Below are 13054 nucleotides of genomic sequence, written 5' to 3'. Positions count from 1 at the left end.
CTGCAATGGAAAGCAGACTTACCTGCTCCGCTGGACTCCCTGGATCTAAACTCCACTTTTGTCTTGACAAATGGTCACATGATGCAAGGGGAGGAGGTCACTGCGGCGGCGTCAAACAAGATGTTTACATCCAGGGAGACCAGTGGAGTAGCTAAGGTCAGGAAATGGGTAAGTTCGCTTTCCTTCGCAGGTCTGCCATGGGGGGGGGCCGGGTTTGGGTTGGCCAAAAATCCTCCCAAAGGTGCACAACCCCTTTAAGTAATTTAATAGAGCATTGCCTCTTTAGATATGCTGCACTAGACAGTCTCAACTATGCGCCTCTCTGCAAAGAAAATGAATCCTCATAGAATTAAGCATATGTGCCATCCAGGGTGCAAATTCCAATTAGGCTACTTTCACACTTGCGTTTTTCTTTTCCGGCATAGAGTTCCGTCACAGGGGCTCTATACCGGAAAAGAACTGATCAGGTATGTCCCCATGCATTCTGAAAGGAGAGTAATCCGTTCAGTTTGCATCAGGATGTCTTCAGTTCAGTCGTTTTGACTGCTCAGGCAAAAGAGAAAACCGTAGCATGCTACGGTTTTCTCTCCGGTGAAAAAAACTGAAGACTTGCCTGAATTTTTTCCCATAGGAATGAATTAGCGCCGGATCCGGCATTCAGAATACCGGAATGCCGGATCCGTCGCTCCGGCATGCGCATGCACAGATCTGTAAAAATGTGAAGAAATGTACAAGACGGATCCGTCGGTCCGCATGACAAGCGGAGAGACGGATCCGTCCTTGCAATGCATTTGTGAGACGGATCCGCACCCGGATCCGTCTCACAAATGCTTTCAGTCAGCGGCGGATCCGGCGGGCAGTTCCGACGACGGAACTGCCCGCCGGATCACACTGCCGCAAGTGTGAAAGTAGCCTTAGTCTTTTTGCCCTTATTCAGATTACCAGTTTTTACTAGTATATTCTTCTTGTCCATTATTTGTCCATTAGGCTGGTGTATTACCTACCTCACCATTGTTCTGAACATCTAATAACTTAAAGGCTATTTACACCATTGGTGGCAATTTTGTTTTATTATTGCATTGTACTTATTGTGCTCATTTTGTGCTAAAATCTTTTTTTTCAATTGGTCTTTAATAAAAATGATGAGCGGTTTTCCCTGCACAGCTTTTTCTCTCCCCTCAGTCAGGCAGGGAGCTCATGTGCTCCTGATCTCTGATCTCTGACCTTTATAAAGACTCATTAAGGCTACTTTCACATTGGTGTTTTGGCTTTACGTTTGTGAGATCCGTTCAGGGCTCTCACAAGCGGTCCAAAACGGATCAGTTTTGCCCTAATGCATTACATTCTGAATGGAAAAGGATCCACTCAGAATGTCTGTTTGCCTCCGTTCCGTCTCCATTCCGCTTTGGAGGCGGACACCAAAACAGAGCCAAACTGATCCGTTCTGACGCACAATGTAAGTCAATGGGGACGGATCCGTTTTCTATGACACAATAGAAAACTGATCCGTCCTCCATTGACTTTCAATGGTGTTCAAGACGGATCCTGGCTATGTTAAAGATAATACAAATGGATCCGTTCTGAACGGATGCAGACGTTTGTATTATCTGAACGGATCCGTCTGTGCAGATCCATGACGGATCCGCACCAAACGCGAGTGTGAAAGTAGCCTAAAGCTCAGTTCTTATCTTACTGATAAGAATGTGGCTTAAATAAGTGTTTTTATGACCTTTTAGTAATTTAAAGATAAGGGTTATTAGATGACTGCACAAATTAAAGTACCATTCATAAAGCTAGAAAAACAGTTAGCCCTTTGTGACAGAACCAGCTAAATATTTTTTAATAAAGACCTATTGAAAAAATTATTTTTTAGCTCAAAATGAGTAAAATGCAATCATAAAGAAAAATGTACCTGACTGTGTACAGAGCCTTTAAATGGGTTCTCTGGGAATTAAGAAAATGAAAATACCTAAATATTACTTTATTATAAATATATTCCCCATTACGTTTCATTAGCTACAGTATATTAGTTTGTTTTGTCTAGGGAGCAATCATTAGGAGAAATAAAATGGCCGCCGTCCTATTAGTACACACATTACCTGAATTGTCCTAGTCACACAGCAGGGCAAGTTACTTCACAACACTGAGGTAAAGAGCTGCCTCCTCCTTCTCCTCTCTACTTGTAAGGGATTATGATCCTGAATACAGCTGATAAGATCTTCAGCTGAATCTCTGAAGGAAAGGAGCTCATGAGGGGACATGAAGTACAGAGAGGATGGACAGGACAGACTGGTAATGGAGACTTCATACAAATGCTGCTGCTCATTACTCACATTTCCACCATCCTCTCTGTACTTCACATCTCCTCCATTCCTACATAGATTCAGCTGAAGCTAATATTAAACTGTATTCAGGATAATAATCCCTGACAAGCAGAGCAGAGAGGAGGATGAGACAGCGCTTTAGCTCAGTGTTGTAAAGTAACTTGTCCTGCGGTGTTATTAGGACAGGTTTCTGGTGTACTAATAGAACAGCGGCCACTTTGTTTCTCCTATTGATTGCTCCCTAGACAAAACGAGTCATTATAACGAAAGATATTTGGGAATATATTTATAATAAAGTATTATTTAATGGGATTCTGTCACCAGTTTTCAACCCTGTCAGCTAAACATATGCTGATGTTCAGGGCCTCATCACGATTCCTAATGTGGGCTTATAAATGTCATCTGTGGGCTTATTTAGCTAAAAAACTGCTTTTACTAACCTGTCAGTCAAACAAATAAGGTGCCCAAGGGGATGTAAAGCGATGCCAGGTGCCAGCCGCACCCGCCGCCATTCGTGCCCAGCGCCGCCTTTCCAGACTTCTGTGCCGCCTCTCGCTCTCCCTCCCTCCCCCCTCCTCCTGCTGTAAGATCTTGTGCGTGCGCACAGGCCTCTGCCTGATGCGCCCGTGCGGACTTCTTTATTTGGCTTCTTCCAGCGAAGTGCGCATGCGCTGGCACTTCGCTCAACCCCTGTATGTGCGAGATCTTACAGCAGGAGGAGGGGGGAGGGAGGGAGAGCGAGAGGCGGCACAGAGGATTAGGAGGTGGCACAGAAGTCCGGAAAGGCGGCGCTGGGCACGAACGGCGGTGGGTGCGGCCGGCATCTTGCATCCATTAACATCCCCTTGGGCACCTTATTTGTTTGACTGACAGGCTAGTAAAAGCAGTTTTTTAGCTAAATAAGCCCACAGATGACCTTTATAAGCCCACATTAGGAATCGTGAAGACGCCCTTGAACATCAGCATATGTTTAGCTGACAGGGTTGAAAACTGGTGACAGAATCCCTTTAAGTATTTTCATTTTCTTATGTCCTGGAGAACCCCTTTAAGTGTTGGGATTGGAAATGCTAGGTCCCTAGTGATCTTACCTGACATGCTGACATTCTTGCTTTTTAAGGGTAGAAGTTTGAGTCTGTGGCCAGACCCCAGTGATCAGTGTTAATGTCACATTAGCACTTTTTTGGGGATTTAATGTAGAGAAATTTTAGATTTAACTCATTAACAGATGGCTCCAAATGAAGCACCTCAATTTTAAAAAAAAACACCCGCTTTTAATAGCATAGTTTACAGTTGCTTTTGCTTTGCAAGCGGCTCCAATTACTGTCTTTGTTATCATTCAGCAGAGTTGCGTGCTCGGACTCTGCGCCTGGCTCTATAAAGTCAGTCTTTTGGCTCTTGTCCTGTACTGTTAACATTTGTCACATGGAAGAGCAAATTAGCCTTTATAAACCAGGAACATTAGACATCAGCAGAAATCCAGCATGACAGTTTTGCGGCTTGATCCTGCCATTAGGTATCGTAAATGTTCAAGCAAGCCTGTTATTGGACATGTCACTGTGCACTCACTTTGGTCTTAAAGGGAACCTGTCACCAGGATTTTGGGTATAGAGCTGAGGACATGGGTTGCTAGATGGCCGCTAGCACATCCGCAATACCCAGTCCCCATAGCTCTGTGTGCTTTTATTGTGTAAAATAACCGATTTGATACATATGCAAATTAACCTGCGATGAGTCAGAGCTTGAAAATATGACTTCTCTGGTCACAAAAGTAAGATATGACTTTTATATTAATTTGCATATGTATCAAATCGGTTATTTTACACAATAAAAGCACACAGAGCTATGGGGACTGGGTATTGCGGATGTGCTAGCGGCCATCTAGCAACCCATGTCCTCAGCTCTATACACAAAATCCCGTTGACAGGTTCCCTTTAAAGCGGTTCTCCAGGATTTAACATTTGACCTTTTCCGACATCACTGCCGATCTGCTGTTCGGAAGTCGCTCCAGTACCACAATTACACAGCTTTGTCCATTGTGTAGTAGATGGAGCTGGTAACTGCATCATTGCTCCCATTCACTTCACAGAGAGCAGTGCTGCAGTAAGCAGCTCTGTCCACGACCCTGTGTATGGAGCTGTGTAGTTTCCAGTGCGAAGCTACTCCCAAACAGCTGATCGGTGTGGTGTCAAACTAATGCTAATCTGATATTCATGACCTATCCAAGGGATAGGTTGTCAATTATTAAATCCTGGATAACCCTTTTAAATTTTGATGACCTACACTTGGGCAAATGCTACAGCCCCTTCTTTCACTTGTGACATCACATTCAGATCACATGGACTTTGTGCAGCTCAGTCCTATTCCAATTAATGGGAATGAGCTGTAGTACCAGGTATAACCACTATACAATATATGGTGCTGTACTTGGTATGCTATGAAGAGGCTACAGTGCTCGTCTTAATGCTGCGGCCCCTTCAAACAGCTGGTCGGTGGGGCACCAAGAGTTGGACCCCCGCCTATCTGATAATAATTATCTATCCTGAGGATAGGTCATAAATATGTAACTGCCAGAAAGTCTTTTATCATGCCTTACTAGGGCGTGCAAAGTTAAAGGGGTTGTCCCACGAAAAATATTCTACATTTTCATTTTCCAAAACAGCCCCTGGATCTGAATACTTTTGTAATTACAGGTAATATAAATTTAGCAAAGTGACTGAGCTGTTCAATGAAATGTATCTGTATAGCGCCACTTGCTGTTTGTTCTTTTCCCTATTTTTCTGCCCACCTCACTGAGGTGGTCGCACAAGCTCAGTTTAAATCGTCACTTGTCATCAGCTATATCTTCTGTTAGAAGCTGGGGCAATTATAGGGAGAGAGCTACAGCAGAAAAGGACACACTACCTGAGCTATCAGCCCCCCAAAAATCGACCAGAATAGTTGGAGCAATGAATGGGTAGATCTCTGGATCCATGTGAGGTACAGGGCTGGTTCTAGCTTTGTTAGAAAGAGATTGTCATGTGCTATATCATGTCTGATGGGGTAACACCTTTAATAGAGGACGACTTTTGCGTCTTTGAATCATGATATACATTCTTTTTACGATTTTCTAAGGTAAATCTGTATGTAAGGCTCGTTTCACACCAGTGGTCTGAAGTATAATGGAGTCCGGCGGACACGACCGCTGCATGCTGCAGTTGGTGTCCGGCCGATCCTCCACTTGCCTGCTGGAATATCCTGCCGGTTTGTAGCTACCGCTGGTGTGAGGGTAGCCTAAGCGAGCAGACTGACAACTATATTGCTACCATTACTGCTCCCATCTAGGCTGTTGATCAGCATCCTTAGTTCTCTGAATGGAACAGCTGCCTGTTTTTGCTGCGATACCCAAGTAGACAACCTAATACTGTTTTACTGGGAAGGCTTACCATGTAACACATCTGGGAACATATAGAATGGCTGAGTGGGATTTAGAAGATGAAGACTATAGGCCTTATGTGTTGTTTTTTTTTTTATAAGGTCAGTAGGTTGCTAAATGGCTTGTCTGGGGAAAAAAAAAACATTTTCATATCGCCCTTTAGGGTATTCTCCATTAAAGGTGTTTTCAGTTATCCCGATATTTATGACCTATGCTCCGGATAGGTAATCGGTATAAAATCAGTGGATGTCCGACAGCTAGACGGTCCCTGCAGACGCTAGAGTCACCACATTGAATGAAGCAGGAAGCTGTGCAGGGATACTGGAGCTCCACTCCCATTCACTCATCTGTGGTGGACTATGCTATTGTCTTGCCGACGTAAAACATCTGGAAGTTAGGTCAAACAGAGTCCAACGTTTACATTTTTTGGACTCCATTTGGCTCATTAAGGTGATTGGATCTGCCAAAGGATACAAATGAAAACTGTTTTCAGGTATTTAAACTTCTCCCCTTGGTGGAATGCTCAGCAGATCCCTAAAACGTGCCCTGAACCAGAGCAGAAAGTGGCTACAAAGAGCGTCTCTCACTCTGGAGGACTCTGTTTGTCCATGCCTTACACAGACAGTTCATTGATGTCATTGGGAACAGTGTAATTCTTCACGTCACCCGTGGTGGCACCGCAGGGAAACTGAACACTTGATATGTGATTCCCTTGCAGAATATGGTTGGGTGCTTCAGCAGAGGGAAATTTTTAATAAAAGGGATTTCCAAAGTGGAAAACCCCTTTAAAAAGATAAGCAAGTAGGATTTCTTACATGACTAGCTATGCCCTGTATCTTCCATTTACGTCAGCATATTAGTGGACGCTGTTCTCAATGATGGCTATGTTGTTTGCTTCTCATCTTAAAAATGCTGCCTGCGTACAGATATCCTTCAAGTCAGTGATCACATGTAAAGCAAAATTGATTGTCAAAATAGAAAGACGTTCACTCCACGTGTGATTGATTGTGTTTCCTGCGGACAGATGAGCGGCTTCAGATCCTCAGGTCTGATACAAGGCACCACCTTTCCTTCACTGTCAGGCTTGTGTGTTTGTATAATACTGCATCAGTATTCACTTCTGCCCTAGATAGTCCGTTAAATAAGAATTGGCGCTGCTATTATTTTCCGTCTGTTACTGTCAATCTGCCTAAAGAATTATTTCATCATTTGCAGCCTTTACCGTCGGCCATTCCTGCTTTTTCGTGTCTTTTTCCAGTAAATAAAAATGCCAAGTCCACTTGCCAGAACTGCGGTGTTCAATATAGTCTCTTTTAAAGCTGTTGTATAAGTCTTCTGATTGATCAGCCGGCTGAAGGCAATAATAAAACTGTTCTGTTGAAGCAAAGCCAGCCAGAAAATCGTTCTTAGCAAGGAGTTAGACTTTCTCAATAAATGCCCCATCTAAATTCCAAGCAGTTGTAGAGACGAGCATGATCTAGCAATGTTGTTTTAGGCCATATGTGGTCGCAAAGAGTCCCTTAGACTCCCTAGTTCGTAGCGGTAAGTACTCTCTCAATGTGTAAACCCTGCCAAGAATGCTCATTCCCTTTTTTTCCCCTGCAACGTGGGCTCCCATTTTAATCAGTGGAGGTTAAAGCATTTATCATGTAAAGAAATGTAATACAAGGCACTTACTAATGTATTGTGATGGTCCATATTGGCTCCTTTGCTGGCTGGATACATTTTTCTATCACATTATACACTGCTCGTTTCCATGGTTATGACCACCCTGCAGTCCCAACAGTGTGGCCAGGCTTGCATACTATAAAATAAAAAAAAAGCACCAGCCTATGTGCGATCCCGGTCACCAGAGAAGCTAGTGCTTTTTCCTATAGTGTGCAAGCACGACCACCGTTGATGGAATGCTGGGTGGTCGTAACCGTGGAAACGAGCAGTGTATAATTTGATGGAAAAATGAATCCAGCTAGCAAAGGAGGCAATATGGATAATAACAATACATTAGTAAGTGGCTTGTATTAACTTTCTCTACATGATAAATGCCACTTGCTGAAGTGACAAAACCCCTTTAATGTTAGGCATTTTTGCAGCAGATTTCAGTGCAGAAACTAGAACCCAGTAATGGATGATACTAGAGTTTGTAGCCTGCCCAATAATGTTCCCTTCTATAGAATTGGCTGATGAGGAGTTCTACTTTACTATGTACATAGTCATGTTTGGGCACTTCTCTAAAGATTCAGTGCTGCCTTACATCTGGTGACATTAGAGGCAGAGCTTGTTAAGAGCTCATTTGCATCCCTTCCCTCCCAGTCACATTAAGAAATGTTACACTGAACCCAGTGATTCCATATCTGGCCACAGACACAGATCACTGTAGGCCAAGAAGTACCCTTTCAGTTCATCGGCTGCACTGCTACATAGCCATCTTTGGTTGTGCGACGGGTGTTGTGGCAAAGATCACCATATAGCCCCCAGCATTATTCATAAGTATTCAAGAGGAATGACGCAACTTAAAGGGAATGTGTCATCAGTACACGACCTATTGTTTAACAACCTAACTGTGGAAAAGTAGCTAACTGGAGGGGGAGGGCTGCTTTAATATTTCCTGAATGGTAGCAGCTAGAAACACTGGTCTTGTTTGAAAGGTGGCATTCCAAGCTTTCAGACAATACCAAAATGACAACAATATGAATATGTTCCGGACAGGAGAAGATATCACTGATAGAAATCGGGATGCTGTGAATGCAGCTACAGGGAGTGCAGAATTATTAGGCAAGTTGTATTTTTGAGGATTAATTTTATTATTGAACAACAACCATGTTCTCAATGAACCCAAAAAACTCATTAATATCAAAGCTGAATATTTTTGGAAGTAGTTTTTAGTTTGTTTTTAGTTTTAGCTATTTTAGGGGGATATCTGTGTGTGCAGGTGACTATTACTGTGCATAATTATTAGGCAACTTAACAAGAAACAAATATATACCCATTTCAATTATTTATTTTTACCAGTGAAACCAATATAACATCTCAACATTCACAAATATACATTTCTGACATTCAAAAACAAATCAGTGACCAATATAGCCACCTTTCTTTGCAAGGACACTCAAAAGCCTGCCATCCATGGATTCTGTCAGTGTTTTGATCTGTTCACCATCAACATTGCGTGCAGCAGCAACCACAGCCTCCCAGACACTGTTCAGAGAGGTGTACTGTTTTCCCTCCTTGTAAATCTCACATTTGATGATGGACCACAGGTTCTCAATGGGGTTCAGATCAGGTGAACAAGGAGGCCATGTCATTAGATTTTCTTCTTTTATACCCTTTCTTGCCAGCCACGCTGTGGAGTACTTGGACGCGTGTGATGGAGCATTGTCCTGCATGAAAATCATGTTTTTCTTGAAGGATGCAGACTTCTTCCTGTACCACTGCTTGAAAAAGGTGTCTTCCAGAGACTGGCAGTAGGACTGGGAGTTGAGCTTGACTCCATCCTCAACCCGAAAAGGCCCCACAAGCTCATCTTTGATGATACCAGCCCAAACCAGTACTCCACCTCCACCTTGCTGGCGTCTGAGTCGGACTGGAGCTCTCTGCCCTTTACCAATCCAGCCACGGGCCCATCCATCTGGCCCATCAAGACTCACTCTCATTTCATCAGTCCATAAAACCTTAGAAAAATCAGTCTTGAGATATTTCTTGGCCCAGTCTTGACGTTTCAGCTTGTGTGTCTTGTTCAGTGGTGGTCGTCTTTCAGCCTTTCTTACCTTGGCCATGTCTCTGAGTATTGCACACCTTGTGCTTTTGGGCACTCCAGTGATGTTGCAGCTCTGAAATATGGCCAAACTGGTGGCAAGTGGCATCTTGGCAGCTGCACGCTTGACTTTTCTCAGTTCATGGGCAGTTATTTTGCGCCTTGGTTTTTCCACACGCTTCTTGCGACCCCGTTGACTATTTTGAATGAAACACTTGATTGTTCGATGATCACGCTTCAGAAGCTTTGCAATTTTAACAGTGCTGCATCCCTCTGCAAGATATCTCACTATTTTTGACTTTTCTGAGCCTGTCCAGTCCTTCTTTTGACCCATTTTGCCAAAGGAAAGGAAGTTGCCTAATAATTATGCACACCTAATATCGGGTGTTGATGTCATTAGACCACACCCCTTCTCATTACAGAGATGCACATCACCTAATATGCTTAATTGGTAGTAGGCTTTCGAGCCTATACAGCTTGGAGTAAGACAACATGCATAAAGAGGATGATGTGGTCAAAATACTCATTTGCCTAATAATTCTGCACGCAGTGTAAAAGTAAAAGGAGGTTTTACCCGCAATTATTCCCAACTCTATTTTTAACAGTGATTTCTCCTCTGTTACTTGGACTTTAGTTGTCATTTTGGTCTTGAAAGCCTAGAATGTCAGCTTTCAAACAAGACCAGTTGCATGTTTCTAGCTGCCACCATTCAGGAGATATCAGCATCTAAAGCAGCCCTCCCCCCTCCAGTTAGCTACTTTTCCCACTGCCTGAGCTGGACTCGGGCAAAACAGTTAGGTGGTTAAATCACATTTTTATGTCTAACATATTTTTAAAGAGTTGATGATGTTATTTTAAAATTTCCATGTCAATATCTATTTGAAGCAAAAACCATAAAATCCCGCAGTTGTCGCACTGGCCTCTAAGCCTACTAATTTGCGCCACTTCTTAGTATGTACAGATCATTTCATTGCAGTTATCTGCTTAGCTGTCATTTTAATCCTGTCTGTAATGATATCACCGCTGTGTATAGATAAGGCCTGTATTACACCAACAGATTTTCTGACCAATCAGTGGTCATATGGCTGTTTACACACACAGATCTGGTGTTATACACACACCAACTATTGGTTTGATTGGACAGAAATTGGTCAGATAATCAGTTGGTGCAAGACAGGATCCACCATTCACAATAGGTTATTGTCAAAGCTTATCTATTCTTTCCTTGTACATTGACCTATGCAAAGGTCAGAGCATGCCTAGAAAACTCTCCTATAGAAGTCAATGAGGTCCCCTCGGGACTGTTTACGGCCCATGTGGCTGCCGTAAATTTTCTTAATGCTTTCTAATTGCTGCTAAGAACAGCTCAGGTAAGATGGCCGCCCCCATAATTATGTTCAGGAAATAGAATAAAAAAATTCTGTAATCAGAAAATAAAAACTGATTAGAAAAAAATGTGTTTCTATCTGGTTTTAACTGGCAGATACAATTTTTGGTGACACATTTCCTCTAAAGAATTTTAAGAAAAGATGCTCCAGAATTGTTCTTTTAAGGGGAATACAATAAGAGGTCTGGAGAGGTGACAGGTCCTCTTCACCTGAGATTTCTGACACTTGAGCCCCAACCTCGAGCATAATTTTGTGGATTTCGAGTAGGTTTTCATACATTGACTAATTTTCAAAGTTAATGTTTCATTTGCAGAGCACTTCACCTGCATTGTGAAAGTACTTTACTCCCTACTCTATACTCAAGCCCTCATCGCAGTCACTGTCCGGTTCAGTGCTGAGGACCGAGCAACTTGGAGAGAGTCTGGAGCCCACAAAAAAGTAGGTGTTTTTGGATGTTTTATTTCTTTTTCAGTCCCTTGAAGAGATTAGATTGTGAATAATGTCTGCCACGTTCCCGCCGACTTTTATGTTTAATGTCCTTTTTATGTTTTGTTTTAAATAACGATGACATGTGGAAAATCAATGCCTGCTGTTTTTGTGAGAGCCTTTTCGTGATGCTCTGCTAGGGAATGAGCTATAAGAAGGAAAGGTGACATTCTTCAGCCATCAGCCCTTATGAAAAGTTTTGGCTCCAAAGGTGCAGAGGTGGCAGAATCATTCATTGTATAACTGATGTCCTGACAAGCAGACAGCCTCACAAAATACTTCACTGGCACAACAAAAAGGCATTTAAAGTTCCGCCATTGTGATGATGGTGTTCTTTCCCGACCTCTGTCTATTCTAAAAGAAATATTGTAGAATTTTTTTAAACTTAAAGGGGTTGTCTCACTTCAGCAAATAGCAGTTATCATGTAGAGAAAGTTAATACAAGGCACTTATTAATGTATTGTGATTGTCCATATTGCCTCCTTTCCTGGCTTGATTAATTTTTCCATAATTTTATAAACACTGCTCGTTTCCATGGTTACGACCATCCTGCAATCCAGCAGCAGTGGCCGTGCTTGCACACTATAGGAAAATAATTCTGCAGTCCCGTCCACTATAGTGGCTGGCACTTTTTTTTCCTATAGTGTGCAAGCAGAACCACCACTGCTGGTATGACCTGTGCCAGAAATCCGAGGCTGGTAGTTGGTATTTTAACCACAGATATGCAGATTGATGTTCCTCAGATCCCCTTGAGTATTAGCCTAACTTATTGGGTCTTATCTGCCAGATTTTCCATGTGGAAGTAAGCTTGATACATATTCTCTTGGATTTTTTTTTCCATCTGGGGACAAAAATCTGCATGAGTTTTCCAAGGAGGTTGCTGAAACCCCATTTACATGGGATGCAGAATGGGTATAATTATTTTTTGTATATTTTGGGGTTCTGTCCCCACTGGAATCTGTGTAGCCCAACATCAGTGTATATGAGGCGAGAGGGATACTTGTTGGCGGAATGATCTTTAGGTGGGTTGTGTCAAGCACACCGAGTATTTAATCCATAGTTTGCCTATGCTTCATTTCTTCCAGATTGCAATATGTTTTTTATTTTTGTTTGTTTTCTAGAAGAAGAAACCCTATTAAAGTTTCTCAATTGCTGTTTTGTCCCGGTCATTTTGATGCATCTTTTGATACATACGCTATACAGTAGGTGTTTGTGAGATTGTGTTTTCAGCACGACAGCGTCGCGCTGATACTCGGCGACGTGGTGCCGAGATCTCGCACTCACTGGGATAGCGACAGCACATCCCAGCAAGCGCGTCATAGAAGAGACGGGAGATCCGACTTGGATTCCCGCCAATTCTACACGTGTGCGGCGTTTGTTATGAATCCTGAGGGGGAAGTCCCCGCCGGATTTTAAATAAAAATCCGGCCTGGGTCCCGCCCTCAGGAGCATACCGGGCCCTTAGGTCTGTTATGGGTTGTAAGGAGAGCCCCCCCTACGCCGAAAAAAACGGCGTAGGGGGTCCCCCTACAATCCATACCAGACCCGTATCCAAAGCACGCTACCCGGCCAGCCAGGAAGGGAGTGGGGACGAGCGAGCGCCCCCCCCCCCCCTCCTGAGCCGTACCAGGCTGCATGCCCTCAACATGGGGGGTTGGGTGCTCTGGGGCAGGGGGCGCACTGCGGCCCCCCC

General features: G+C 43.3%; 1 protein-coding gene across 5 annotated transcripts in view; it reads left to right on the top strand.

The window, feature by feature from the left end:
* Positions 1-13054, top strand: part of UBR3 (ubiquitin protein ligase E3 component n-recognin 3) — a 207286-nt gene that overhangs the window by 181619 nt on the left and 12613 nt on the right. For all 5 annotated transcript variants that reach the window (XM_040441568.1, XM_040441565.1, XM_040441566.1 and 2 more), the window contains one exon: positions 11189-11313. In XM_040441568.1, the coding sequence (XP_040297502.1) occupies positions 11189-11313 (125 nt within the window). The remainder of the gene's footprint in view (positions 1-11188; positions 11314-13054) is intronic.

This window comes from Bufo bufo, chromosome 7 (assembly GCF_905171765.1).
Source record: "Bufo bufo chromosome 7, aBufBuf1.1, whole genome shotgun sequence".
Classification (NCBI taxonomy): domain Eukaryota; kingdom Metazoa; phylum Chordata; class Amphibia; order Anura; family Bufonidae; genus Bufo; species Bufo bufo.
The sequence above is the reverse complement of the archived record's forward strand: the minus strand, read 5'-3'. Positions and strand labels throughout refer to the sequence as shown.